Consider the following 27,911-nt stretch of genomic DNA (forward strand, 5'->3'; position numbering starts at 1 on the left):
ATGTACAGTGGGTAAAAGAAAGTATTTGTACACCCTTTAAAACAAAACAACTCTTTCAAAATTGCACCAAGTGACTTGAGTTTCTTTGTGAAGTTAGAAGGATTAGTTTACTAAATGTGTTAAAAAAATTTTGAAAAATTTTAGTCACTTGGTCCAATTCTGAAAGAGTTGTTCTGTTTTAAAGGGTATACGAAAATATTTTTTTTTTACCCACTGTGTGTGTGTGTGTGTGTGTGCGTGTATGTGGCTGCGCATCGAGAATAATCAAAACGTAATACACCACGCTTGTGTTTGAAGATTCCAAGGGAAATGATAGGAGATTTACCATATACAGGGTGTCCAAATGGCGTCGCCGAAAGGAATTTAATTTGCAAAGAGACACATGAGATACGAAAATTCGCGTGTCGCAGTTTAGCTCTGGGAACCAGGTTCATCACGGTACAAGTCCTACGAAGAGTTTCCGATAACAACAAATCTCCAACGGGGATCTCCACGGAATCCCGAAAAATTTGTACACGTTGAGAATCGTATATTAATATTTATAATATATATATATATATCCCCAGGACATAAAAGCATCGTTCCGAAAAAACGAGACGCGGGAACTTTACATTACGAAGTCGAATAAATAAGCAACATATTATACCTCTGTTATGTTTTATAACATTTACATTGACATACTTTGATTGTAAAGTTTTTTTTCGAGCCTAACGCTAGTCAAAAATTGTGTACCTGTAAAACGAATTTGTTTTTCACTTCTGGTTTTTCTGTTTCCTCTCATTCTCTCTCCTTCTTTCTCTCTTGTCACTCTCTCATTCTTTCTCTATCTTTCTTTCAACGTGGCACAGCTATTGCACAGTTCAGGATTTACATACGTAAACACTATGCTACAACGACAGTGTGTTTTGTTTGTTTCTTTTTGTGTATGTGCGTGCGTGTGTGTGTGTGTGTACGTGTTCTGCTTGTGTGTGTGTGTGTGTGTGCCTAAGTACACGAATTAAACGTATTCTCAAAAATGGAAAAGAGAAACGAAGAAGAATCGGTAAAAACGATATTCAGTGAGGAATCTCGATCCATCTGGAAACGCACATAAAAACATGAATCTGTGGACGGTCACCCTGTACATACTTGATACATAGTTATATAATTAAAACGCTCTTCGAAATACTGTAAAATCTCACAAAATACTCTTCTTGTAAAAAGGTGCGGCTGAGACTCCTACGGGTCGGGCCAATGCGATTTAAAAGTCGAGATTCGGAAGTCGAGGAAATTAATTCATTTGCAAAAATACACGGAGATCGGTAATTAAATAGGTAAAGAGGGGAAGGGAGGAAATGGGGGGGGGGACGGGGTTGGGTTCGAGGAAAATATAACATTAGAGATTCGAAAACATCAGTAAAGGAACGTTCAACGATAAGGATCATTTATCGAAGAAAATTGCCTAAGTCTTAGGAAAACGTTCTTAACCGCTATATCTGAACGACAATCAAAAGACCGCAGACGAGTGTGCCGGACTCGAGGAACAGCCATTGTACCCGAATTAGCCCGCCGCATGGCCCGTTACTACGTAACGATCCTCGCGGTGTGGCTCTCGAAAAACGTTCGAACATTCGTTTGTTCCTTCTCTTATCAACGAATTGATGCGTAATAAAAATAAAATTAACGAGGTAATCGGTAAAATTGCACGTGTTTCTCAGCGACGAACCATATTTATATATATGTAATATATCATCGTGCGTGGTACGTGGATTCCTCCTCCGGCGTCGACGTTCAGCACACTCTCGTCGAACATAAAGAGGGTTTGGGGGGAGAGGGGAGGGGGGGGTGTGGAGGGTTGTGGTGGTCGAGTTTTGCGATTCCGATGAAAGAAGAAGAAAACAACAAATATATGTATACGCCCGAGATGAAATTTCGTCTGGTGTCGTAAACAAGAAGTTCGTTAACAAGAGTTTGAATGCGCGACAGGTAGGGCTTTAGATTTGCTTGTACACCAATGACACATTAGGTTAAGCGATTTCTGTGCAAAAAGAGAGACGCTATTCTCCGTTGCGAGACAGATATTATTTATAACCCCCCGTAACCCCCAGAGACCTGGGCTGCGTATCAACGTTCCCTCCTCGAGACGCCATTCGTCGAGGAAGAATATAATGATCGACAGGCAGTGTCGTCGATCGTGTACACGCTTATTCCTCCTCCACGCGGATTCTTCGACGCGTTCCTCTCTTTTTCTCTCTCTCATTCTCTCTCACTCTTTCTTTCTTTCTCTGAATACAATATTCAGCTTGCTCCGGGCACGCGAGGAAGAATTCCGCGCGCGCCGTACACGTTTGCCGTACATCGCGATACGTGTTTCAGATCGCCCACGGTACGACTCGCTCGGCACGGTTGATCGGCTCGACGAAACGGAGCACTATCGTGATTCTGATGCGAACGGGTGACAGGACACGTCGGCAGGAACGAAGTCACAAGAGCTCGTACTGGCGCAAGTGCATCCGCTGAATGATGTCCCGGCAATCGTTGAACACCCGCTTGATATTCTCCGTGTCGACCGCGCATGTGAAGTGTGGATAACAATAGTGCTTGCCGTCGCCGCTCGCTGTACTTATACGCTGGAAAAAAAAAAAGAGAAACGTTTCGAATGGGAATGTAAAACACGCTTCTCTTCGTCGAATACAACCGAACGAACAATGCTCGATGAGCCTTTTGGAATTTTTGGGCACAAAATATTTTCGTACCAGTTCTACTAACAAGGAGAGGTAGCCAGGTATGACGGGGATTTTTTTTAAAAAGGTTTAATACGGTAATAGAGCTTGGATATCTGAAGCTAAAGATAGTTGTTTCAGCCATGTATGACCATTAGTTTATATGAGATATTTAATGTTAAAGTTGTAGTCTATGTACAAGGTGGTTTCGCAATAGTGATATAACCCGAAAGGATGCGATTCTACGTGCAAAGATGAACCGAGAATGTAGAATAAAATTCTTTGTTTTCTAGGCACTCGAATTTGAAAATCTGCAATTGAATTAGGACTTGATTAACACGTCTGTTTATTACATTCCGTTTCTACTTACTGCCAACACGAATGCATACACGTATTGGATGAATTTCGAGAATTATTTATCTTGAAAATAAAGGATTATACAAGAAAATTTTATTCTATATTTTCGATTTACATCTAGAATCACATTCTTTTGGTATGAACCACCAGTTCGGAAGCATCCTGTACATAGCCTCCAACTTTTTTTTTCCGCTGAAACAAATATCGTTTGCCTTCAGAATACCAAGCTCGTTAAAAAGTCAGCGTTATACCTGGGGACCTATTTTTGCAAGTGTTAACTTTCATATTCCTACCAGGCCCATCATTGTCCCAGGAGAATTATATCGTTCACTTACGAGAAACTCGTCCCTAATGAAGTACTTGGCCCTTATAACATCAGGGGGTTCCGATGAGTCCGCGACCACGCCGGGCTCAACCGGCGTCTGGTAACGCGCGAACTCTGGGAAATAGTCCTCTAATTTGTGCTTGCCTGCTTTGATTTTTTCCGCCAACAGGTCCTGTTTGTTTAAAAATAAGATTACGGAAATTGTGCGGAGCCACCTACAAAGGAAACACACCAGTCATGTACGCCGACGTCATCGTGCTCGTAAAATATATATATATATATATATATATTTTTTATTGTTTATTCGCGCCTCGAGAGGGCGGCAGATATCGGTGAATAGCGTACCGATTGTTCCAAATGCTTTTGAAGAGATCGAGACTCTCTCGGAGTCTGAGCTTCGTCGGATCCTCCCTGAGTACCATGTTATAACTACTACATGCCGTTACAAATATGATTGCCGTTACATCGTTAAAGCACTGTATCCATTTTCTCCTCTCATCCCTCTGGCCACCGACGTCGAACATGCTGTAATATTATATTAATTTATCATTCCTTCCATAATCTTTGTCTCCCTCTTTCCTCGTTTACAAATTTAACATGGACGCGTAGATAGCGTTTCAGATAACATGGCCGACGGACGGATAAAAATACTCGATCGTCCCATAAACGACGACAATTTATTCTATACATCTCTGTAAGATAAAATTATCTCGGTACACGGCGCCCAGGTTCCCGAGACTATACACATATACATATAGGTATATGTGCGCACCTCGAAGTGTACCATTTTCGAGGTTCCTTCGATTATTCCCGATTCAATTAGGTTCTTCCCCGGTTTTCGAATTCGCGTTCGTTCGACTCGCGTGTGCAATAGCGATGGCGATACATTTCAATTGTATCGATATACATCGATACTCAGAGTATCGATACACACATTTATGTTGGAAATAAAATATCGATATTATCGGTATCGATACTCGCAATTAAATTGTTAATAAAAAATTTCAAAAATGAAAATAAATCATTCGTTTAAGCAGAATGTAAGAGAAATCGTTGAGCATCGATACTCGAATATATCATCGCATTAAATATCGATATTTAAATAGAAAAGTATCGATATTCGAAATATCGATACTGAATCGCCCATCACTAGTGGGCAGGCCAATCCCTCCCTCCCCCGGATGGAACGAACGAACAGAGCGAGGTCGGAATCGATTCGCAATTTCTCTACAGGGGACCGATAAAAAAACCGTTTCCCGCCGAGACAATGTGGAGCGGAGAATCCGAGGTCCGTCGAGCGGACGGACGGACGGGGGAGAGAGAAAAAAAAAAGGCCGGTGGGGAAATATAATAAAGTTGCGGAGGCGTTAACGCGCGGCTAACGGATTTCGCTCTGCAACGTAGAGAGAACACGTACACGTAGGTACGTAAGTCAGGAGCCCCCGGTTCTGTGATACACGACCGCGGGCAGATGAGATGCGCGTCGCTGACTTCGCGTTATATTTACCGTCGGCCGATGTTACTGTAATACACGTCGTCTATATATAGTTAGACGACACTGGAGCGAAGAACGGACGTGGGTATCGGACGGGGGACTTACTGAAAGTTTACTTTGTCGACTTGAAACCGCGTCTCGAAGATACCGGAGGTGAGGACACGACACCTGAGGATGTCCTGTAACAGAACGAGAGTGTCCTAACGGTGAAATCGGTGGGACCAAAATAATTATCTGTTACGTGTATTGAGCAGATCTATGATTTGTTAAAATAAGTACCTGTTCTGTGGGGGTGTAATCCGGTTGTTTAACAATGGCTACCTTATCTAGAAAACTGAAACAAGAAATAAAGCAGAGTGAATGGATTATACGCCCGAATCAACGAGAAACAGTGGTTTCTCGATGAATGCGACACGAGCAACGGTGTTATTCCCATCACTGGGGGAGTCTCTCTGGGGAACAAATAAAAACAGAGTAAACAGATGCTAAGCAGAGATCTCGGCTTCAGGCAAAAAACAAATTTATGAAGAGCTGAAAATTTGTCCGTCTTGCCACGAATGCTCCGAAGTGGACTCGAATACGTCGCACTCATCGAGACATTACTGTACATGCAAAGTTTTTTTTTTATTCTACTTGAATACATCCTACAGTAAATCATCGATGACTGCTCGAAGACTCTTCGACAATAAGTCTTCAGCCGTCATCGCTTGACTCCCTTGACACCCCCACTCCTCAGTGGTGGAGATGACGTCTGAACACTAAGTGTCGAGGAGGACACTTCGAACACTCACCGATGATTTATTGTATTCGTTCCATAACACCATAACCCATCGAATCAAGACAAACTACGATAATTTCGATCGATCTGTGATTATCGAGGCTACTTCACAGGCTCGTCTATCGTTCCGATCATGAACGTGAGGCACGAATTTTTCGAATTACCCCGTGAACAGGACATGATCCGTGAGAGAACAAATATTCCCATCGTACGAACTCCCGAATAAGCATAGTATAATTTTAATACCAGATGGAAGTTTCAGGTATCGGATGTCGCCTTTCGTCTTAAAATTTAAAATCATTCTCGAGGGATCAAGATCGGGGGAATAACACACACACACACACACACGATGGAGTGAGCGGAAGTGGCTGTTGGCGGAAGGTGAGCCGCCTAGGGCGACCAAGGGAAAGGAGAAACAGAGATAATTTCCTCTCCTTTTCTCATATTTCTCTCTTTCTCCCACCAGAGTGCTCGTACCTCAGCTCTTTTGATCCTCGTGCTAGTCTCTCTCTCTCTCTCTCTCTTTCTGTTCCCTTGCTCGAGCCAGAAAAGACCCTCCCCGGCCGGTGTCTAGGGTGGATAGAGCGCACCAAGAGGGAAAATCGATCCTCGGCCGGTGTGTCCTATCCTAACCCCAACTCTCGCCCTCTCGGCCTCGCCGGGTATGCCTCTCTCTGGCACCCAGTTTCCAATCCGGGTCATGGGTCACTGCCACCGTTGCTCCGCCATCAATCGTACGTGCAGACTTATGCTCCACCGTGTGTGTGAGTATATGCATGCACGAACGTATGGAGATCGTGGCGGCGCGCGTTCACCTGTGTAGGTGCGAGAGGAGGGCACCTCAGCGCGCAGGGGTGGGTCTTTTCGCTTTGACACCGGCATGTGCTGCCTGGCCGTCCACCGTCGGTTGACGGTGATAATATATTTACCGACACGAGGACTGCTTTAACTGGTTGTTAAATAGCGGACCGTGTGGGCTCTCTTGGACCGACCACGGTACACCGAGGGGCTTACGAAGAATGGAGAAGTATATACAGGGTGTAGCAAAAATGTCGGAGGTCCCTGAAATAGGAGACTCGTGAGGCGATTTGGAATAAGTTTTTACTTAGGAAAAATTTTATCCGAGGCTTTTTGTTAACGAGATATTAACGAAAAACCCCGACTGAATTCCTGCGGGAATTAAATTTGGATCAACTGGAGCTTTGTAATTAAAATATTAGAATCACGACCCCTGATAGATCCAAGTGTCTTAATCCCGAAGTAAAACCTAATCCAGACCGCTTACCCGACAGGTATATATCGATGGTTACGAAAAGGGAAGGACATCGTTCGAAATTCTTAACATTCCGACACTTGTACGATCCATCTAAGCTAGGGCGAAATATTGTAATCACGAACCCTGGTAAATCCAACTGGCTTAAACCTAAAAGGAAGATTCTATCAGAGTATACAGTAAATCCTCGATGAGTGTTCCAAAGCTCCTGACAAGTAGATGTCTTCAGATGCAACACTGACTTTCCAATCAGGTTAAACACAGTAATAAAGCTTGGAATTATGAATCCAACGATATTTGTTTAAGCTGTATACGACCATTAGTTTATGAAACATTTAACGTTCAGTGCTCAGAAACCTTCGAACACTCACCGAGGATTTACTGTATAGAAGCAATTAGGCTCAGTTCACGGAACCCCGCAAGAGCAAGGATAAGCGACCCCGGAATTGGCCGCTCGAGTAAATTCGAGAAACCGCGAATCGGTTGAAATTGATTTTCGGCCGGCGTGGTCCCGAGGACGCGATCCCAGATACCGAGAGATATCAGTGTGTGTGTGCACAGGACACGCGTACGTGTGTGTAGGCTCGTGAGAGAAGGTAGGTCATGAAATTGGCGCGCTCAGACAGAAATGAGGTTATCGACCTCCGGAGAATTGAAAGAGGAAGGAGGTCGTGACCCACTGGCCACGGCAGAACGATTTTCTCGTTATGGCGGCATGTAACACACCGCCTCCGACCTTGGGGTCAACTGTAACAATGTTATTTCTAATGATACTGGGACGCGTGACACCCCTCCAAGCTGCGTCGTGCCAAGCAGGTGTCTCCTACTACGAAATTGTTAGAGGTTATACAGGGTGGCGTGTAACTGGTCGTACAAATGGGATAGGGGCTGATTCTACGTGAAAAAATAAGTCGAAAATAATAGATTTTTATTTACTTGAAACTTCGTGTTCTAGAAAATCGACGTTGACACTCGGTTGGATATGCGTACAATTGAATAGGACCTGGCTGAAGCGTCTGTTCATTGAATTCCGTTTCTACTCACTACCGCCGACGAATACACGCGTTTCAGATTCATGTTCAAAGTCGATTTTCTCGATACGAAGTCTGAAATGAACAAATTTTATTCTATATTTTACATTTTAGTTAAAAACTTTCGAAGGAATCCTATCCAATTGCACGCGTAACCAACAGATTTTCAAAGTCAATTCTCTCGAGAACAGAGTCTCTAATGAAACAATTTTATCGTATATTTTCCACGATTTTTTAAGGTAGAATCACCCCCTACAAGGTTATACCACCAGTTACATGACACCCTGTATATCTATGGTTAACACTAGAACCACCAGAGCAATCATAACGATCGGTTAGCACATTCACATAACGATGATATAAACGTTACAACAATGCACTTCTCAGATTTGTCACAACTTGCATTGCAATACGAAAGTGACGAAATTAGTTAATGCATATACAAAATTCAGTGCTGTCCAATTCAAAAAAAAAAAAGAAGAGGTTCTCGACCGTTCGATACAATTCCCCGCCACGTGTTCAAGTTCGGAAACTAATGCCAGAGGTTACGATCGTTCAAAGTTTCCGGCCGACAGGACAACACTGCTTCGTGGATTTTGAACGAGGTCAAAGCGACCAGGAGGAAAACAATGGCCAGTCGATTGCATAAGTAACGAATCGAGCCGGCCAACCAGATCGAAGGCAACCGGGACCGAGGAGAGGATCCATTGCCCGGGCACTTCGCATCGATCTCGACGGTTCTCTTTGCACGACCAAGATTTCACTGCTCCATTTTTCTTCATCACAGACATCGTTCTCGAGAGAATTGACTTTGTAAATCTGCTGGAAAACCCGTGCAATTTAATAGGACGCCTCCGAAACCTTCTCGCTTTCTGGCCGAGGACGCGGCGATCGCTCTGGTCCAGCCAATATTTGCGAAACCTAGTCGATCCGAGTCATGCTTGGGAAACGTGATCATTCACACAGTCTCGATCATTCTCGATCCTTCTAGGACGAGCCTGATCCAACGTGAACCATTTTCAAACAAAACAAAAAAAAAAAAAAACCTTCGCCACTGTCCAAACTTTTTCGGAGACGGCGTCAAAGACTCTCGATTGATTTTCCCATCGGTTCTATATTTAGATCGACGTCGAAAGTTTATTAACGACGATAAAAATAAGATCTCTCTCCCTCCCTCTGTCGGCCGGTTTTTATCACCGACACGGTTTACGCCGCGAGAAGAAGAAGACTGTTATCGATCGAAACATCCGTGAACTACGTGCGCCCAGCATCAGTGATCCCGGCGCAAGAAAGAGACCAGGTGTCTATATATAGCGACACGTGTTTCCATTTTTAAGATGCGCGCCGAAGACGTTATTTTCCGTGTAATTGGCATGGTACACAGACGACTCTGGCCGCGTGCAACGCCTCCACGACGAACAGTGGCTCGAGCCCTATATGCTAGGTGGACGTAAGTATTTCTTCGCGGTATTGGAATTGGAATTATTAGGAAACGACCCTGTTTCTTATCACAGTCTATTACCTTACTAAAAATATTAATAACAACAAAAATTAAATGAATGAAAAATAAAAGCAGAATTACAGTATTACACTTTAGCTATGATTGCTACAAAAAAAAACTTAAAGTCACAAATCCTTGAAAATGTAGGCGTTTTGTTAATAGAGGCAGTTGATCGTGTTTCAAATTATTATGCAAAAATTTTGTAACTCTGGGAAGGGAGGGGGGGGGGGGCAAAATCTAATTTTTTTTTCTTGTAGGCTGGGGCAAAATCCACTTTTTTTTCCGTCCAGGAGAGGGCAAGTGCCACCCCCTGGCTACTTTGAAAATTAATTTTGTCCACCCAGCATATAGGACTCGAATCACGGTGCGTCTCGATTCGTTTTTTTTTTCTCCCCACCCACCCTGTCGATTTTGTTTTTATCCACCTTGGGAACCGAGATTCGAACCCCCTGGAACTGGGCTCAGTTTTTCATCCGGTCCGGAGGATTCGAAAGAGTTCACCTGAATTTTATCGCGTGAAATACAACGGGATTCGATGGTCCAATCAGGAAATGACTCTGAACCAATAATCAAGTAGAAATTCCCCCTCCCCTTCGTGGATGTATCGCGATCTCTAGTTCGTGTCGAACAAATATTTATTCGCGGCAACAGTGACTCCAATTCGAGGGTATTTCTGGCTTATTCTTGGCCAAAATATTCCATTTATCTCGTAAATAAAACGAACGTCGTGGTTCAACGGATGCAATCGAACCGATTCCGGAAAATCGGTCTCGCGAAAATCCTCTTCCGTTCGATTCTACCGCGGACGATTTTTTTTTCGTTCGATCGGAGCCAACCCAGGCAGGATGGCGAATATTTTCAAGTGTACCGTGAGCGAAGGGGGATGAAAACTATGTTTAGCAAACAATCGAGACGAAATTACAACGATCTTGGACAACGTCTCCCTGGTCCATATACGAATGCCTCCGTTATATCCGAAACGGTGCTCCCTAAAAATACGATGTGCTATTTATATCGAATGATTTCCTCGCTGCACGAGAGAGAAATTTAGGGAAGGGGGGAGAGGAAAAAAAGAAGCAGGAGAGAAGTTGGAAAATTCACGTAAACCTCGATGGAAGGTGCAGTAACCGAGGTGTAATCGAGCGTTTCGAACGGGTGTCCGTTTTTGTACGACGTGAAATCTCGGTGACGAAATGGTACCGGTGTAATAGAGAATGAAGAGAGCAGCCTCTGCTTAGGGAATGCTTGATTTTTTAAGAAAAGAGTTGTACTTCAATCCAGGGACTTCTACCGAAACGTAAAATACCGATATTACACCGAGTAAGAGTTAATACTTGCAGATTTTAATTAATTATTAATTAATCCTCCATATTAAATGTATAAAACTACTTGTTTATAATAAAAGAGATGTTAGATGATTTTTAGGTTAAACAACACGTAAAATGATTAAATGAAGTTACGGTACAGGTGACAATAATTGGGACATCTACCCTACACGGTATTCATTATCAGATCGACGAAGAACATCGTCGATATTCATTTCGTCGACGGTGGCAACGACAAGGTTGCGGCCAAATATAAAAGCCAGTTCCCTGTCTAATTAAACTGTTCGACGGACGACAAACGGGGTAAGTCACACGGGGCCCTCGGTTTTGTTGGCTTCAGCCGGATAAGTTTCGCGTTCACGCCACGTGATTCACGCCCGTTTGCCCACGATAATCCAGTGCAACAACCTATGCCCACGGCTATGTAATTTTCAAAGGGACACCGTCGTCGTTCACAAGCGACCTGCTGGACCGGGGACGATCCCGCGCGGCGACCAGTTTTTCGCTGATTTATAGAAATTTATCGGTTATATACCCGGCTCCTCTAAAGTTACGGCGGCGGTTGAAAGGGGACCATACACACGCCATCGAAAATATCGGCCCCCGGGGAAATCGTTTGATTCCCGAGCCGCCTCTTAGCAGCCCCTCGGTCGGTTTTGCGCGTTCAAGGTTCGTCGTGTTACACCGTCGTCATTATAAAACCGTTCGTTTTCGACGGATAAACGTTGTACTTTGACGACCATAATGTTGGATCGCTTTTAACGAAATAGCTCTTTAGTTTCAATTTATAATAAGAACACTAGCGATCGTGGTGGAGGAGGTGGTCCAAATAAAGGCTAGGGTCTTAATTAGAGATGGTGTGCAAAATCATTAACGGTGATTTATGACGTGGGTGTCAACGTTACGAAAAAAATCCGCGAACGATACCGCATCGTTCATGTGCACCGAGCCTTAATTATATCGCGGGAACAGCGAGGATATAGCGGTCCGAGTCCAACTGTTCACACAAGGAAAACGAACGATAATTTGCGTAGGTATCCCGGGGCTAAAAATATATCCGTCTCGCGTGTTCCCGCCACGAAAGTGTGTATACACGGTCGGTGTGTCAACCTGCCGCAAGAAAAAAAGAAATTGAAACGATTCCGAGGCTGGGCGACCATAGACACTTCGTCGAGAGAGAACCCCTGGACAAACGACTGGCCCCTATTAAAGCGATTACCTCGTTAAGAGGCATTGTCTTCATTGGCATTAAATCGGTGTCACAGTACCCATGAATATACACAGAGACTCGGGCGGCGTATGGATCGCGGTCATGAGAACACACACCTTCCGAAATTCATCCGGTCGCGAACCAATCGCGATAATCATCTTCTTTCTCGTTCCATTCCGCGGAAAAGATCGCTGCTCGTAAAGCTGCGTCTAGACTGTATAACGAAACAGTGTTGTATAACAAATCGTTATATAACTTTGCTGCACAACATATTTTCATAACTTGTTACAAGTGTATACCTTTTGGACAAGTCCGTAACAAGTTTGTATAACATTTCGAATCACATTATTAATAACGACGTCACACTTGCACGGGTAACATGTAACGAAAAATGTTATGAAACATCGTGTTATATACATTTTTCTTTCTGTTTTTCTAACAAGTATTTATAACTTTGCTATATAACTTGTTATGCTGTGTAGTGTAGACGCAGCTTAAAAGGACCGTCGGTTTCGCGGTTCCATTATCGTTGCATAAACGTTATCGTTCCTGTTCTTCTTATCGTAATCGTGATATCGTCGACCCTACCCCCTCCCCCCCGGGGGGATACTAGATTAGAATAGCCCCCTACACACCTCGAGCGTAGGCGAGCGTCTAACGCACGAGAGAAAGACTCCGAGCCAGGTAATAACTTTATACCCTCTTATTTTTATCAAAGAGAACCGTTGTGCGTGTCAACGCTTGTCCCGCTACTTTCCATTTTGATTATTCTTGGGCGTACTTAAAAGTTGCAATAATTTCCAAGAGGCCTTTCTTCGCCTCGTGTGCCCTGACAGCGGTTTTCGTGTGCCAGCTGGGAGGATTCACGCGAGGTGAGTCGTTGATAGGGAATGTTGCACACATCTACCAGGGGTGAAATCGACTGAAATCGCTTACCACAGGGTGAGTTTTCGATTTGATGAAACAGAAATGACAAGTTTCTTGTAGATTCCAAATTAACATTCAGTTCGATAATTTATTTCAGTGCTTCCGAAAGATGACATTACGATTCCACCGATTTAGAGCGTCTGAAGAGAAAGGAAAGTCTCGAAGGGGGAGGGTAATGTTTTCGAAGCGGTTCGGAGGAAACAGAAATACGAACGCGAATGGGACGGATATTGGAAACAGGAAAACGTCACTTACTATTTGGCGCAGTCGATTAGTTGGTACTCGTTACTCCTCTCGAAACTCTGCTGAACGCCCCGATCCTTCCAAAGGGTTTCGACGATTTCGTAAAACTCCTGAAAAACAAGCGAATCACGATTCCGTTAGTTGGTTTATGCTCAGCCACGGGACGGAATTTAAAATGAACCTCGGCTCGCTTACACAGTTCTAATAATAATATTTATAATTTTAGGTTCTCCTTTGTTCCTATTCATAGTGTACGTATAATTTTTGTTGTGTATAACGAAAACCTAATAATAATAATAAAGTGGAGTCGGGGGTAATGAGCGTCGAAGCACGCGAAGCCTGAATGGAAAATAAATCACTATTTCGAGCGACGACTCGCGGTAAGCAAGTTTACGGTTTGGCGCGGACCTCCATTGCGTCCCGTTAATTATCTAAAAAAACCGCGTGGTTCTGACGAAACGACGAATTTGGCTCGGACGAATCGTGACAACAGACTGTTACCCGCGTCACGGTTCGGGCCGAGAGAGGAGAGGACGTTTTCAAAAATGAAAATACTTTCAACAAGACTGACCAAAAGAACCTGATCGTATATTTCCAATGGAAACGTTTCTTTCTTTATTTGTTAGGTTATGTGCAATTAATCGTTTAAATTGCAGCATTTGCAATTTCGTGTTTAGTAAAGTGGTAGCCGGACAACTAGCCATGCCGAAATGAATTAGATCGTTGTTGGCGAGATCAAAGGGCGACCGATCGAGCGCCCTTCCGGTGAACTTCCTTCGAGGCGGTAGATTTTTGTTCGCGGGACTAGTTTACCGAGCGCTTCCGATCCCGAAGCAAATTGAACAAACTTCCCGGCTCCCCGAAGTCGCAGGCAACGTCGAGTTCAAAGTTTTTAGCTGTTCGATCTTGTTCGGAGGCGCGAAGAAACGTGAAATGAATATGTAACCGCTTCGAATAAAAAAAAAAAAAAAAGTAATAAATATTCGAAATATCGATACTGTATCTCCCATCACTAGTTCGACCCCGTTAATTTTATTATCCCACGCGGAATCAACCTTCGACTGCGCGCACGATGTCTCGCGGGCCGCGGTGTTGAATTCGGTTGAAGATTCGCTCGAAATACACTTCCGTGTTCCCGACGAGCATAGGCGCTCAGATATGCAGAAAGCCGAACGACAGTGACAAATTGAACGCGGCCCGTCGAACGGTGTGGCGAAACGAACAAGATGATACGACACACGAGCGCGACTCTCCCTCTCTCTCTCTCTCTATCTTTCTTGATGGAACTTCCTTGTACAATCTGTCCAAGGCGACGTTTATTCGTGTAAAGACATAAGGAAAACGTGGACCGTCTACGAGATACTCAACGTTGAAGTATCGTAAGTAACCATGGAGAACGTGCGGTATGGACTTGAACGTGACGAACTGATGCAGGACCATTTTGGGATCGTACCAAAATCTTCATAAAATCAATCGCAACTGTTGCAAGCGAATTGATACAGTAGAGAAACTAAACATAAACAGAATTTCCATTCGAACGAACATTTTCCATCGTTTGTAACCTGATGAAAATAAACCTTTATCAGCCTGGCAAGTGGTTATCGCGTCGTACTTGCGGGCAGGAATGATCGACGATCGACCGTCTACGAGCGAATTCGTCGACATCCGATTTCTCCGTTAATAGTCCAAGAAGCGTCCATCCAAGAAAATCAATTACCCTTGGGAAATATTCTTTCCATCCTTACACCGAGCATACTCGAACACGATCTTAGTTCTCCGATATTACTGACGACAATTAGAGGTTACAAATCAGCGTTGAAAACGGGGAGGGGGTGATGGTGGTTAAAGTACAAACCGGTGTTATTCAATATATTCGCGGTGTTATCATTACACAGTTCCATGAGGAAAACAAGGCGAATACAAGGCGGCAAGACGCATAAATTTCTGTTCGCCTGTCAACACGTTCGAGCGAGTCGATTCAATTACTTCGGGTCGCATTCGTTCCGGACGGATCGTCGGCGCAGAGAACCGCGTGCAACAAACAAGGGGTCACGATAATTCGCGTATGTACGCGGAGGGGGGGGGGGGGGGGAGTACACATATACACAGGCACGAAGAGCCACGCACGTACCAGCGACTTGCCAGTGAATGACGCAAAACACGCGGATTATTTTGTCGCGACGACTTTATTTCGAGGCGCATCGCCGACGTATCGCTACAACCGAAACGTGTTCGTTTTGCTTACGGACAGGCTCCTTCGAAAACCTCTCGGATGATGTTCCGTTTGGCAACGGGCGAAATCATTACTCTCGCGACAAGTCCAGATGCGCTTTCCATCATAGCATCCCCCCCTCACCCCCCTGCTAGCCAGCCTGACGATGGAAAATGTCAATGCCTCGTTACCAATGATTTTTATAATCGTCGGCCTTCTTTAATCTTCCCTCGACATTTATAACTAGACCACAGACGTTTATACGATCATGCTCGTTTTCTCAGAATTTCAAAACTGATTGATAGTGGGGTGTTTCATTTTAGCACGTGGTCACCGAGTGAACAGAATTACGATCCCATCAAACTGAGGACAAAATAGCAACTTAAACACGGTCAAAGTCTATGTTGCGATTTGTAACTGATTTCTATCGAATGGTTGGAAATTTTGCATTCACGGTAAATGTACTCGAAAAATCGACTGTATACTCTATATTGTACTTATTTAATACTGTGCTTATACTGTACTATACTATCTATTGTACTTATATCCTAAATAAATTTATATTATTATTATTATTATTATTATTATTATTATAACACGTGGCATAGAGATGATAGAACAATTCGAGTCGAACTATGTGGAAACCGACGCAGAATTAATCGAACGTCACGGATATCCGTCGATTGAGACGTCCCTTTATTTCGTGCGCCTTCAGTGACGATGTTTGCTTTCTTTTTGTTTTGGAAATATAAAAACCCGTGTCGTGTCATTGCTCCACGTTAGATAAGCGAATTCGGCGAGCCCGAGAAAGCGCACTAATGCACGATACAGACCGTTCAGAATCTTTAAGGGATAAATCGTGCTACCGAGTTCAGCGCACGTTCGAAAGAGGCGCGGCAGAATTGTTGCCCTGAATACAAAATGACTAAACGAGTTAAATAACGCGTATCGCGAGCGAACGAACGAACTAGCAAGCTAGCTAGCTAGGCTACAACCAGGGCCGTTCCTGGCGGGGGTGCAGAAGGTGCCTCCGTACCTGGGCGGCGAAACCTCGGATAACATTTTTGAAAAGGAAACAGTTGTTAGAAATCATCCCAGAAACCCCTCATTTCCGGGAGTCGATGCTATTATGGGACACCCTGTATTAAACGTTTTATTTCATTATGTTTGGTTCGGTCAGACGTTCTATTTCATAAACATAAATTGTTTCAGAAATATTCGAGAAGTGCAACTACCTTTTGGGATCGATCTAACGCAACGGGTATTGTAATACACAAAAAATAAATCAATTAAAATCGTCGTTAAAGCGAAGAAATCATTCTCATCCAATTGGCCTCTGTTTTAATGCATCGGGCCAAAGATTTCTTCTCGGACGACGACTTAATCGCGAGAGGATATACCGAGGTGTGTAACGCGTTGCCACGGGACACATTTTTCATCGTATTAACGTTAAGCAGCTGGAACATCACGCGGAACAAATGGTCGACCGACTCACCGGGGGATAATCGAAGTCTGTGGAGGACGAGACATCCAGGACATAGTCGACTCTGCTCTGATTCGCCGGGTCCTCCAGAACGACGGGTGGTGTTAGCGTGCTCATCGCGCTGGTTATCGTCTGAAACAGATGCACCCCGATCAGACACCAACAGAGATTCCCGGACAGAGAACATTTATATATCACTAGATTGCGGATTTCTATGGAAAATCACATTTTGGAACGTTGTTTATAAAGACAAAAACAGTAGCAGAAATTTCTTTCTTCCTTTCAATATCTTATTGGGCTCAAAAGAGAACAGAAAACTCGTTGCATTTAATAAAAATTTTGTCCTTCATTGTATTTCACAGAGACTTATAGGCTATAAGTGCATAAAATCCGCAGTCTATACATCACAAATACGGGACGCGTCGACGCACAGTGGTCCAGAATCGAAATTTACCAGTTCGAATGGTCGATGACAAATTTCTTTTATCATCCAAAAAAGCTGAAGTCAATTTATTATTAACCATGGACGATTTGTTCCAAGCATTATTACTCTCCTCTTTTCGTATTCCGAACAAAAAGTTTTTTCACAGAACCAAGAACCAATAGTCATTTTTGCTCACGGTAAAGAACGAACTAGTATTCACAGTAACACGGTTTTTATAATGCTTGGATATAATTTAAAGAAATTTCGTATCTCCGATTGTCAAGAAATGTTCCAGATATTATCACAAAATAACGAAGTAGGCGTCTAGTGTAGTGCAAAAATGCAGTTAGCGAGTTAAGTAAAATTTCGTAAGTTTCAAAGATTTGCATTTCTTCAGCTAAATAAGCGTGTACGAGCTGCCAAATTTCGATTCTGGACCACTGTGGCGACGACTCGTTATTCTAACGGTGTTTCGTGTGCCCGTTAATTAACAATTGAAATTCCCGCCATTCCTCCTCGCAATCTATCCGCCCCCCCCCCCTGCGCGCGTCGCCGTTCGTAATCCCGTGTGGCACAGTGTCACAAACGAAACCTTTGCCCATTATATTTCACCGGACATGTGGAAACGATCGCGCAAGGTTACGCTCGTATACGAGTGTGATCTAAACGCGGCGGCCTCGTGTACGTGCGAGGTACAAATTGACGACGGTGCCTCGTCGTTCCGTTGGTAACGTCGCGAGAGTTTACGGGTGTTTACGGTCAGCATGACGAACGTTTGCACGCTTCTCACGGTTAGCGATGGGATCGAGCGTGTTCGTGTCACGTGAAGTAGCTTCGACGAAACAGAATCAATTTTTTGTAGACATCCATCGAATCGAAGGATCGATCAATTCGAAGATTCCGTCATCTTATTGCGCCACTACAGTGGCTGACACTGAAAATCGTCTACAACCCTCGCTCCTTAATCGCCATTGTAAAATCCACTAAATACAAATCGGTGGATGGTCTCTATTATTTTTACAGCTTTTAATCTATTAGACATCGATGTTTATATATTATATTCTGTCAAGAATATTAAAGAAAGAAAGGTCGTGGAGGATTTTCAATGTAGACCACTGTCATTCCGTGCCTCGATTGTAGATACAGTGAATTATCGATGAAACTTCGAGGGGTGGTTTCACCCCTTACAGTCGCGCCCCAGCCGATAAAAAAAAACACGTATCCCTTATTTTTAACTGCTCAACAGACATACGAAGTTTCATCAAAATCGGAGGGGGACACTTCCGTGCCTTCCCTTGTAAGTGTTCGGAAGTCACCTCCACCACTGAGAGGGTCCCTCGTGGGCCCAGTCAAGCGCTCACTGGTGGGGTTGATGTCTGAACACTCAATGCCGAGGAGCCTTCGAACACTCATCGAGGATTTACTGTATAGACTAGGTTTTCCTTTCTCCTGAACAGTATACAAAGATCAAAGAGAATATTGTCATTAATCGAAATTTAGTGCCCAAAGAATTTTAGGCAAAACTGATCGTTACACGACTCGATCCCGCCCCACTACTCAGGGAAAAGATATTTGCGTGTCCCCCGTCACCGAAGTCAAGGAAGATTTTATCAAGTTCAAAAGAATCCCGGGTTTCTCGAAGAGGAGGCGGCCGGCGCGTATTGATTCAGCGATAAATGACACTCGTTCCGAGAATATCCAGCTCGCGGCGATACGCCGCTGCGTGAATTATTCAGCGCGTTTCGTTAATATCGCCTCCTTCTCGACCTCCTCCTCCTCCCGTCCGGTATTTTCGGAGAAGGTGGCGGCGCGGGCTGATTTCGCCGGTTACGAGCTCTCTGTCGCGTTTTAATAAGGCTACCGGAGTCTCGACTGCCATTTCCATTAGATGAGGAGCAAGCATTGTAGAAGATAAGACGGTCTATTTTACCGGCGAGGCGCGCTGATTCTCGAAGAATCGTTGATAAATGAAATAAATCAAGTACCGTTTCGAAAGAAATCTGCGATTCCATGATGGACCCCAAGGGCAACGTTAACCCTTCGGTTTATTTAACTACTTTAATTAATTCCCAATATCACCGGTCAGGGCCGTTCCTAAGGGGGGTGCAGAGGATGCCCAATTGAATTGAATTCATTAGGAATTCAGTGACTATAATTATTCAAGGTCACACAAGGTCACGGACAGAGAAAACGTATAAGATTTAAAATATGAAAGCAAAATACGTTGATCATGATTGAGACTTGTAAAAATTGTTTTGGTACCGTATGAACCCATCGAACCATTCAACATTGTCCTTAAGATATTTAACATATCTTCAAAAACAACAAAGATACTTGAGGTGTAAACATTAGGTGACACACCCTGTATATATAAATAAAAGTAAACACTGCACATCAAATTCTTAATTGAATAATATTAAAACAATAAAAGCGACGATACTGTTTTTGCACCCGAGCGGCCAGCAACCCAGGAACGAGGCCCTCACCGGTCATCGAAAGGGTTACAAAGGGGAATCGGTGTGAATAAATATCCATGACGAATCCTTACCAATATCGCGTCCCTGATGTTCTTCTTGATGTCCTCGATTTTTTGCCGTTTTTCCCTGCACAAAAAGAAAGGGAAAACTGTGAGGAACGAGGGGTCACCAGTTCGCGGGCGGAACGGGGAAAAGCTTATGTCATCCGCGGCGGCCGGAAGCGTTTAATGCCAATGCGAGAAAACAGAGAGAGATTCGATCGTGTTTAATTAACCGCCGCCGGGACCGAGCGACTCGCCCGAACGAGAGAATCTATATACAAGCATTGTCGTTATTAGCAGTTCCCCGAGTCATTCTATAATTTTAGATCGACGCGGCCGGCCGGCATCATGCCAGTTTTCGGTATGCACAAAACCGATTCACGTCCGCGTGGAGACAACCACTGGAGGACTTTTTTATCGGGTGGTAGGGAGGGGGGGATAATCGCGAATCGATGAACGGAATCACGTGCGCTCCGTGAAAAAGCAACGGACGGAAGTTTTACCCCCCACTCCTTGTACGTTTCATGGTGATACCTGTACCAGGCTCCTGTTATCGTTCGGATGTTACTAATACCACTGACGAGGTATAAGACTAGACTTTTCATCTTATATGGGAATCGGTGACCCACCTAAGTTAACCTTAAAAAGCCTGCGATTTCAGCGACCTCTACGTTATGAGAACGGTAAATCTGCGGTGGGTAGTGACACTAAAATGGAAAAGGGACGACGTCGCCCCAGAAAAGTGGGCCGAATAAATGCATTGGATGAAATGTCTACTTCTATACATCTCTGTGCTAATACCCTCCTATCGTGAACCGTAGAAGATTCCATGGAACGACCACAGTCACACGTTGTCATTAAAAATCAGGTGTGATAATGAACATCGTTATCATCATCTTTATCCATTCCGAGTTTCGATTCCATCGGTATTCCGGCCTTCGAAAGCCATCGGACTATTAATAACGCCGTGCGCCGTTAAAATATTATTTCGAGGGATATTTAAATTTTCCACGGGACCAAAACCCACAGCGGAGAAAGTTTCAGCGATGCTGCCACGGGGTTTCGAAAATATACCGGCTCGGAATAATCGGCGGATCACCTGCTCGAACAGCAGCCTCGGCAACGCTGTATACGTGGTTAGAAGATCAAGCAAAAATAGTACTGTATTCATTTTCTTCGGTGACTAACGCAAGATCGTCCGTGTATTATAAATAATTTTCGATGTTCCGGTCCTCGATACGAATACTGTTCGGTAAACATCGAAAATATATACACACACCCGTTTCCAAATTTCCCCCCCCCCCATATTTTGCATTCGATCCCCATTATTTGGATCCTCGAGAAATTGGCTTCGCGATTATTTCGAAGCACACACATACACATAACTCACTGTTCCATTGTATAACTAATTGCAGAACCCCTGTTCACCTTTCGAGGAATCCGATAAAATTATCGAAAATCGAATTACATTCTTCGGCATGTTCGCCCCGGTTGCCCGCTGTCCCATCAAATATACATCGGCCGCGATAGGTATACAAAGATTGCAAATAGATTGTGAAAAAGACACGAGACAGTGGAGTTATTCTCGGGCCGACTTGTTTATATTTTACGAGCAGAGGGTGGCGTTCTAAGGGGGTGGGAGGGGGGGGCAAACGGAAACGATATGGTTCGCGATCGTAGAAAATGCAGAAGCCAATAGTTCTGGAGAAGGATGGAGTGATCCGAAAAAAAAAAAACGAAAAAAAATATCGAGATTCCATCGGTTAACGTATCCATGGTAAACAGAACGAAATCTGCATCGAACACGTAACGATCCCCGGAATTTGCGCGCGGCGGCACAATAAAAAGGACGCAGTCACGCGTCCCGCGACGACACACACGGAGCAATTTTCCATCGATCCAAAAAAAAATTCCGCGAGCGATCTCCGTCGAACAGAGGGGGCAGGTTGAACGGAGGAAAGAAAAGGAATCGCTGCAAAACGTAATAACAAGGCGTGTTTTAGGCGCGTTATCAGCGCCTGGGTGGAGGCAGACAGAATTTACGACACACGCGAATACCGGGGCCCGAGAGACCCGTCTGTTTGCACGTCGTTTTCATATCCTATCTAGAGCTGCTTCTGATTTTCCTCGTATAAGTGTACCGACGATCTTTTTTACGATAACGACGTCGTCTCCGTCTTTTTCGCACGGTCTTTGCGGCTCGTCGAGCGAAACATCGAATGCGGGGAAAGTGAATTCTGAGGAGGAACAATCTCGAGATCTATACAAGGTGTCGCAAAATAGCTTCGACTCCCAGAAGCGAGGGGTTTCTGGGGTGATTTGAAACAACTTTTTCCTTAGCAAAAATGTTGTCCGAGGCTTTGTCAACGAGATATTAACGAAAAACCCCGACCACTCAGAGCGCGTCGGTCGGACGAGCTTCCGCGGTAATGTTCGTCACGCGCTGCGATTGGTAGCCAACGCTACCGCGGAAGCTCGTCCGACCGACTCGCGCTCTGATTGGTCGGGGTTTTTCGTTAATATCTCGTTAACGAAGCCTCGGAAAGCATTTTTGTAAAGGAAAAACTTGTTTCAAATCACCTCACGAGTCTGCCATTTCCGGGAGTCGAAGCTATTTTGGGATACCCTGTAGAACCCTACTTGATCGGATAGAAACTCCAAGCGATGCACAGTGATGTCTGCACGATCTCAGTGAAAGAGGGAAAAAACGAGAACGACGCTGTTTGGACCACAAATTGATATCACCATCGCGTGATCGAATTCGTTCGCGAGCTGAATCATTCACAGTGCACGTACTGTGCATGACGAGTAGCGAAAAAGAGACTCGAGGTTACGCACAGCCCAGTATTGTTACTCCCGTAAAAACGAATTTCAATAAAACCCACCGAATCTCGAGCCGGGCGCGCGGTATCCGAGGGCTACCATTCAAGCGACCGAATAGCGTATCAGCTGGATAAATTCACGCAGAACTCTTAAACCCTTTGCACTGGGAATGTTCCTACTTCCCCCGTATATTTCGTCCCGTTCAGTGGTTGACAATCGTGTAGATACGATTAAACAACGATCATTAAGTATATCGCAAGAAACGGAGGTAACTTACGCTTCGCTGAAACCATTGACGTGCAATATCCTCATCTGCTTGACGATCGTGCTCTTCCCGGATTCTCCCGCTCCTGAAACAAACCACCAATTATATTAATTTTGTTTTCGTTTTGTTTTTAGGAAAACACACACACGTTACGCAACGCTACTGGTTTAATGCGCGGCGTCGGATCGGGTCAATGTCGTCGTCGCGAGACCGGAGGACACGGACCGGACCATCACGGATCAACAAGTTAAACGACGGTCGTTTCAACTTCAAAGGATTCCGTTCGAGATATTCGTTTCGTCGCGCCATCAACGCCGGTCCATACGTCAAAAAATCCATCCAGTTCGCCGAGGGTCGAGTCGAGTAAGACAGAGAGAGCGAGAGAGAGAATCGAACGAAAATAGACTTCCGTGGGCGCAGCGCCGATTTTTCCGCGAACGATTCCTCCTCGATCATCCGGAAAGTTTCTCGATGGACGTCGGATCTTCGTTTCTTTCCCTCCATCTCTCTCTGTCTCTCTTTCTCTAACGGTTGGATCGTAATTGCAGAGGTACGAGAGACGATGGGAAAACAATACAGCAACAGCTGTTGCTTCGCTCGACTGTAAGCTGCGAGTGAGTCAAGAGGATCGGGTAGAGGGGAATAGGATACACGCAGCATGCACAGAGAACACACACACACACACACACACATCCACACTGTCGAATTAGAACGACGCGACCTACATAAACGGAAGAATAGGAAGGTAATGGCTAGGTGTTGGGTTAAGTATCGCGATAAGTGGACACGGTATGTGTGCGTACCACTGTATCCTGTGTGTGTGTTGGTGCACGCGGGGCAAGGAGGGCGCACGCACGCTCCCACGTTGCCCGCGCGTCGCTCTTCGTTGAAAAAGACCCCGAACCGACACAACCACCGCTGCCGGGGAGCAGAAGAAGGAGAGAAGAAGGAGAGAAGAAGGAGGCGAGAAGAGGAGCCGCGCACACGAAAAGGGTACAACATGAGGCAACCGCCGCCGGTAGATATATTCGTGGGTGCCGCCACTGGCTCATACGATAATCGATAAAATTGAATTACGCGCCGCTGAGCATCGCGATAATGCTCACTCGTGGTGGTTCTACTGTCCCTCGCCGAAATTCGAGATTCGGAGCGACGATGTTTACCACCAGAGTTTCAACCCGACACGTGTATTATTTACGATCTGAACTCGCGGTGAGAATACATATAATTGTCGACAGCGTTGCTCCGTGAATTTCTTCCGTTTAATATACAGACTCGTCTCGATTATCGTCCCGAACTCAGGTCCGCTCAGGGACAATAATCTTCTAGGGAGAAATGCTTCAGACCCTCGTAAATTCGTTTTTTGCTCTAAGCCCGAGCCTCTGCAATGAAAGCTTGACAGGTTCCACTCCTCCTCTAGTGGTGAGGCATACGCCTGGACAATAATCGTGTAGAACAAGCCAGACAATAATCGAGAGGAGTCTGTAGGATAGTTTACTGGATGTGGATTGGCGGAAAAAAATCTTTGAACGAAATACACGAGTTCTTTTGTATTACCTGGTCACGATTTTTGACCCTATTTTGGGAAGCATGTACGAGACTAGGTAACAGAAGTAAACGGTTACTTCGAATCACAACTAACGCCCCCAACTGTGCGACTTAAGTCAGAATTAATTGGAACGCTGGTACATCCATGACGCCCTTTTTCTACACTGGCTTTGACCATGTCTTGCTCGAGGACAACGTGATATCGTTTAATTATCGAAAGGAAAAACGATCATTCTCAAGCTTAAATAGATCTTCCTTTCAAGCGTGACACAAGTGCACCCGTTAGTGCATACTGCCCAGCATTCTTATTCACAAATGAATGGCGTGAAAAACCAGCTAGCTTTAGAATGAAAGTTGTATCGAAAGCAAGTCAACAGAACGTGCAACACGATAATACGTGAGGTCACATACAACTATAATCGAGATACATAACGACAAGGTGGGAGTGAGGTTAAGCAACTATTGATCAGTGATGGGACCAATTCGTCGCGAGCATTATCAAAAACTAATTGCACGTGGCAGAACGATCATTGGGTATACTTTGAAAAACAAACGCAATGCTCGTGAAACGGTTCGCTGTTTTTTTCTTAAGCATTCGCTCGCACAGTATGCACACGTGTAGACGGAACTGATGTATAGACATTGTTCATGCATGTACAAAATCGATATCGTTCAAATATTACTGGAAAAGAATTCGATCACAACCAAGTTCGAAATACTTATAACCACATCCAGGAAGCTTCGTATTTATTCAATACAAATTTCATACCAATTACGGGTGCATGAAATAAATAAAACTAACAATAGCAATCGAAACCTACGAAATGAATGTTAAACGTTCAATTGATTATAATTCACAAGTACGCGTTGAACTTGATCCCACCATTACTATCGATGTACCACGAATCTATTGAAAGTGAAAGAGCTAATAGTCCAGACTTTATGGAAATACGTACAGACACCTTGATCAACAACGTGTTCTTCGTAGTGAAAAAAAGAAAGGAAAAAAAAAAAGAGATTGAAACTTCGCTCTAGTCGATTTTGTTCCCACGCTGTTCATTTACAATGGACGTACCGGGCGATAATAGCGCTCACCCCCTGCGGCGACAGGGAGACATGTTGCATCGCGGAACGGGGAGATTATCGACGGAGAGAAAAAAAATATATATATATATAAAACGGTTTTGCGGTCACTTACCGAGCAAAAGAAGCCTGTGCGTGGCTCGGTACACCTGCTTGTCCTTTTGCAATTGCCTGGTGATGGCATCCGAGCGCCTCTTCTGGTTCTTACTGTCATCCTGGCTGGCCTTGCTGCTCTGGCTGCCGAAACACCCCATGACACACCACGAGAGAGACACGCGCGGCTCGCCCTCTTCGCTCTTCCCTTCCACTTCTGTTGCTTCTCTGTTGTTCTTGCTTTAAAGAAAGGATCCGAACACCACTGTACTCTCTTCCCCCGAAGCCGAACGGCCAGGCGGTTACGAGCGCAACCGGCGCCCGTTGTTTATCTCTCGCGTGCGAAACCCTCGACGTTCCAATCTAAATAACACCGTCTCTTCTGTCCTGCGGTTCGCCGCGGAGATTCACTCTCCGTATCCACGTCCACCTACTTCGAGATTGGCTCCTTCGTCCCGGCCGGCTGTCCGTCCTGTCACTCGATACTTAATCTATCACCGTCGCGCTTACACTCGAGCCCCGTCCTTCTATCGATGTCTCGCTCTCTCGATCTTTCTCTCTTCTTTTCCACCCGCCGTCTATCGTTACAGCGACCGGTGGTATCGTCGTCGTTGTCAGCGACCTTATAAACTTTTATACGTGCTTTTCCGTCCTTCCTTCGCTCTTCACCGTATTCTTTTCGTTCTCTGCGTTTCGTAGTACACCAACAATAACGTACGCGTGTATCCTCCGGTCGAGAGTACTCGCACCTCACACGTTCACTTCACGGCTTCTTTCACTACCCGCGAAACCATAGCTGCACGCACTGTGTGTCGCGACGGTGCTGCTGGTCCAACGTTGACTTCGTGCTGTACCGTGTTAAAGTACGAGGTACAGAGATACCGATAAGATGATTCTTTCTTTCTTTTTCTCTCTCTCTCTCTCTCTCTCCCTCTACCTGACGTTAGTATTACCTCCGCTGACGTTTACAGTTGCACGGTGACACTTGATCAAGAATGACAAATTGATCGACGTCGCGAAGGAGAATACGGATAAATTACGTAGCGAACTCAAGTACGAATAAATCGCTGCCAGATGATCAGGGGAAATACCAATTGACGTGTTGTTGGACGACTGGAACCGCTTCCGAATCTTCCGTTTAACATTGGGCGAGAACCGGCCGCCAGACACTCGCGGCAGGTTGCGATAGAGGGAGTACGCACGAGACACGACGATCACGACTCGAAAGAGTGGGAGCGAGACCGGGACTGGGATAATAGGTTGACGTGCACTGTCGTCCGATGCGCCTCCTGTGATGGCCCGCCAACACGAGACACACGCGAAATCGTTTCAGGAGGAAGGGACTAGCGCGACGCGTGTACGCGACAGCTCGGCCTCGCCTCGCCTCCCAACCCCCTACCTTTCGGGCAGAACAACGAGAAATTAAAATAGCACGAGTCCGGTGCGCTGCTTAGCTCGTTGTTATTGGCGCAAATCGGTGAAACTCACGGAACCGAACAGCTCCCGTAGACAGGGAAGACAATGGTGTGCAAAACCGACCAGTTTTTCCCGTCGCTTTTCTATGACACTTCCGATCTCTGCCAATTCCTGTACCACACACAGTACCCTCCTCGTTCACGAAGCTCCGAACAGCCAGGGGAATCCTTACGATCCCGTCCGTAATTTTTCTTCTTTCTCTGATTTTCGTTCCTCGATTCCTCGATTTTTCGAGGGCTCGTCCGGGTTCCCCCTCCCCGCCGCTCGCTGGTCTCTCTCTACCCCTCTCCACGAGCTTCTCGTCGACGAGAACCACAGCACAACCACCATTCGGGGAACCCAACCGTGTGCCCTCTCTCGCACACACCCTTGAGTGGTCCTGCTTTCTCACTCTCTCTCTCTCTCTCTCTGTCTCCTTGCACACCTAGCTTTCACCACGTCCGCTCGCTCTCCTCACTCAACAATTCCGGAGGAAATTCGCGACCGAAACATCCGAGACGAGGTGCTCCCCACAGCCAACATGTCGTCTGCTAGGCCCACCAGCGCGGCGGACCACCGCGCTTAAGATGGATCAGGTTCGTATTCGGTGTTTCCAGCACCCTGTCCTCCGTTCACCGGTCTTGTCACTTTTTCGTTGCGAAGAAACTGACTCGTCTGCAGAGCGATTGTCTTGCGTTCAATCTCTGGACCGCAGTTTTTCAATAGTTTTTGCTCCGGGGCCAACAATCTGTCGTGTTGAGTGTTAATGCATCGACTGTAGCGCTGTCGATGATACTTGCTGGAACTAATCCGTTACGTGTATTTGTGTGCGTGTCCGTT

At 45.1% G+C, this 27,911-nt stretch overlaps 1 protein-coding gene across 2 annotated transcripts; it reads right to left on the minus strand.

The window, feature by feature from the left end:
* Positions 1–782: 782 nt before the first annotated feature.
* Positions 783–27,831, minus strand: LOC107187299 (guanine nucleotide-binding protein G(s) subunit alpha). Of its 2 annotated transcripts, XM_015575364.1 has the most exons (10): positions 25,639–27,831; positions 22,905–22,977; positions 19,835–19,889; positions 16,875–16,994; positions 13,180–13,277; positions 5,159–5,213; positions 4,985–5,058; positions 3,730–3,909; positions 3,395–3,599; positions 783–2,609 (listed from the first exon to the last, which is right to left on the minus strand). In XM_015575364.1, exons 1-10 carry the CDS (start codon positions 25,775–25,777, stop codon positions 2,463–2,465), a joined length of 1,146 nt encoding a protein of 381 aa, XP_015430850.1. In that variant the 5' UTR covers positions 25,778–27,831; the 3' UTR covers positions 783–2,462. The 2 variants fall into 2 exon arrangements, with proteins under 2 accessions (XP_015430850.1, XP_015430851.1); XM_015575365.1 differs by lacking the exon at positions 783–2,609 and having other exon boundaries at positions 3,439–3,556.
* Positions 27,832–27,911: the final 80 nt, after the last annotated feature.

Source organism: Dufourea novaeangliae, unplaced genomic scaffold (genome assembly GCF_001272555.1).
Source record: "Dufourea novaeangliae isolate 0120121106 unplaced genomic scaffold, ASM127255v1 scaffold99, whole genome shotgun sequence".
Taxonomy (NCBI): Eukaryota; Metazoa; Arthropoda; class Insecta; order Hymenoptera; family Halictidae; genus Dufourea; species Dufourea novaeangliae.

Bases quoted from the DNA above. Each gene is read 5' to 3' on its own strand.
- LOC107187299 (XM_015575364.1), bottom strand. From the start codon at position 25,777: ATGGGGTGTTTCGGCAGCCAGAGCAGCAAGGCCAGCCAGGATGACAGT. The intron at 5,059-5,158 runs GTACTTATTTTA...GTTCTGTTACAG, and splicing joins ATTACACCCCCACAGAACAG to GACATCCTCAGGTGTCGTGT. The intron at 3,600-3,729 runs GTACGCTATTCA...TTTCCTTTGTAG, and splicing joins AAAAGCATTTGGAACAATCG to GTGGCTCCGCACAATTTCCG.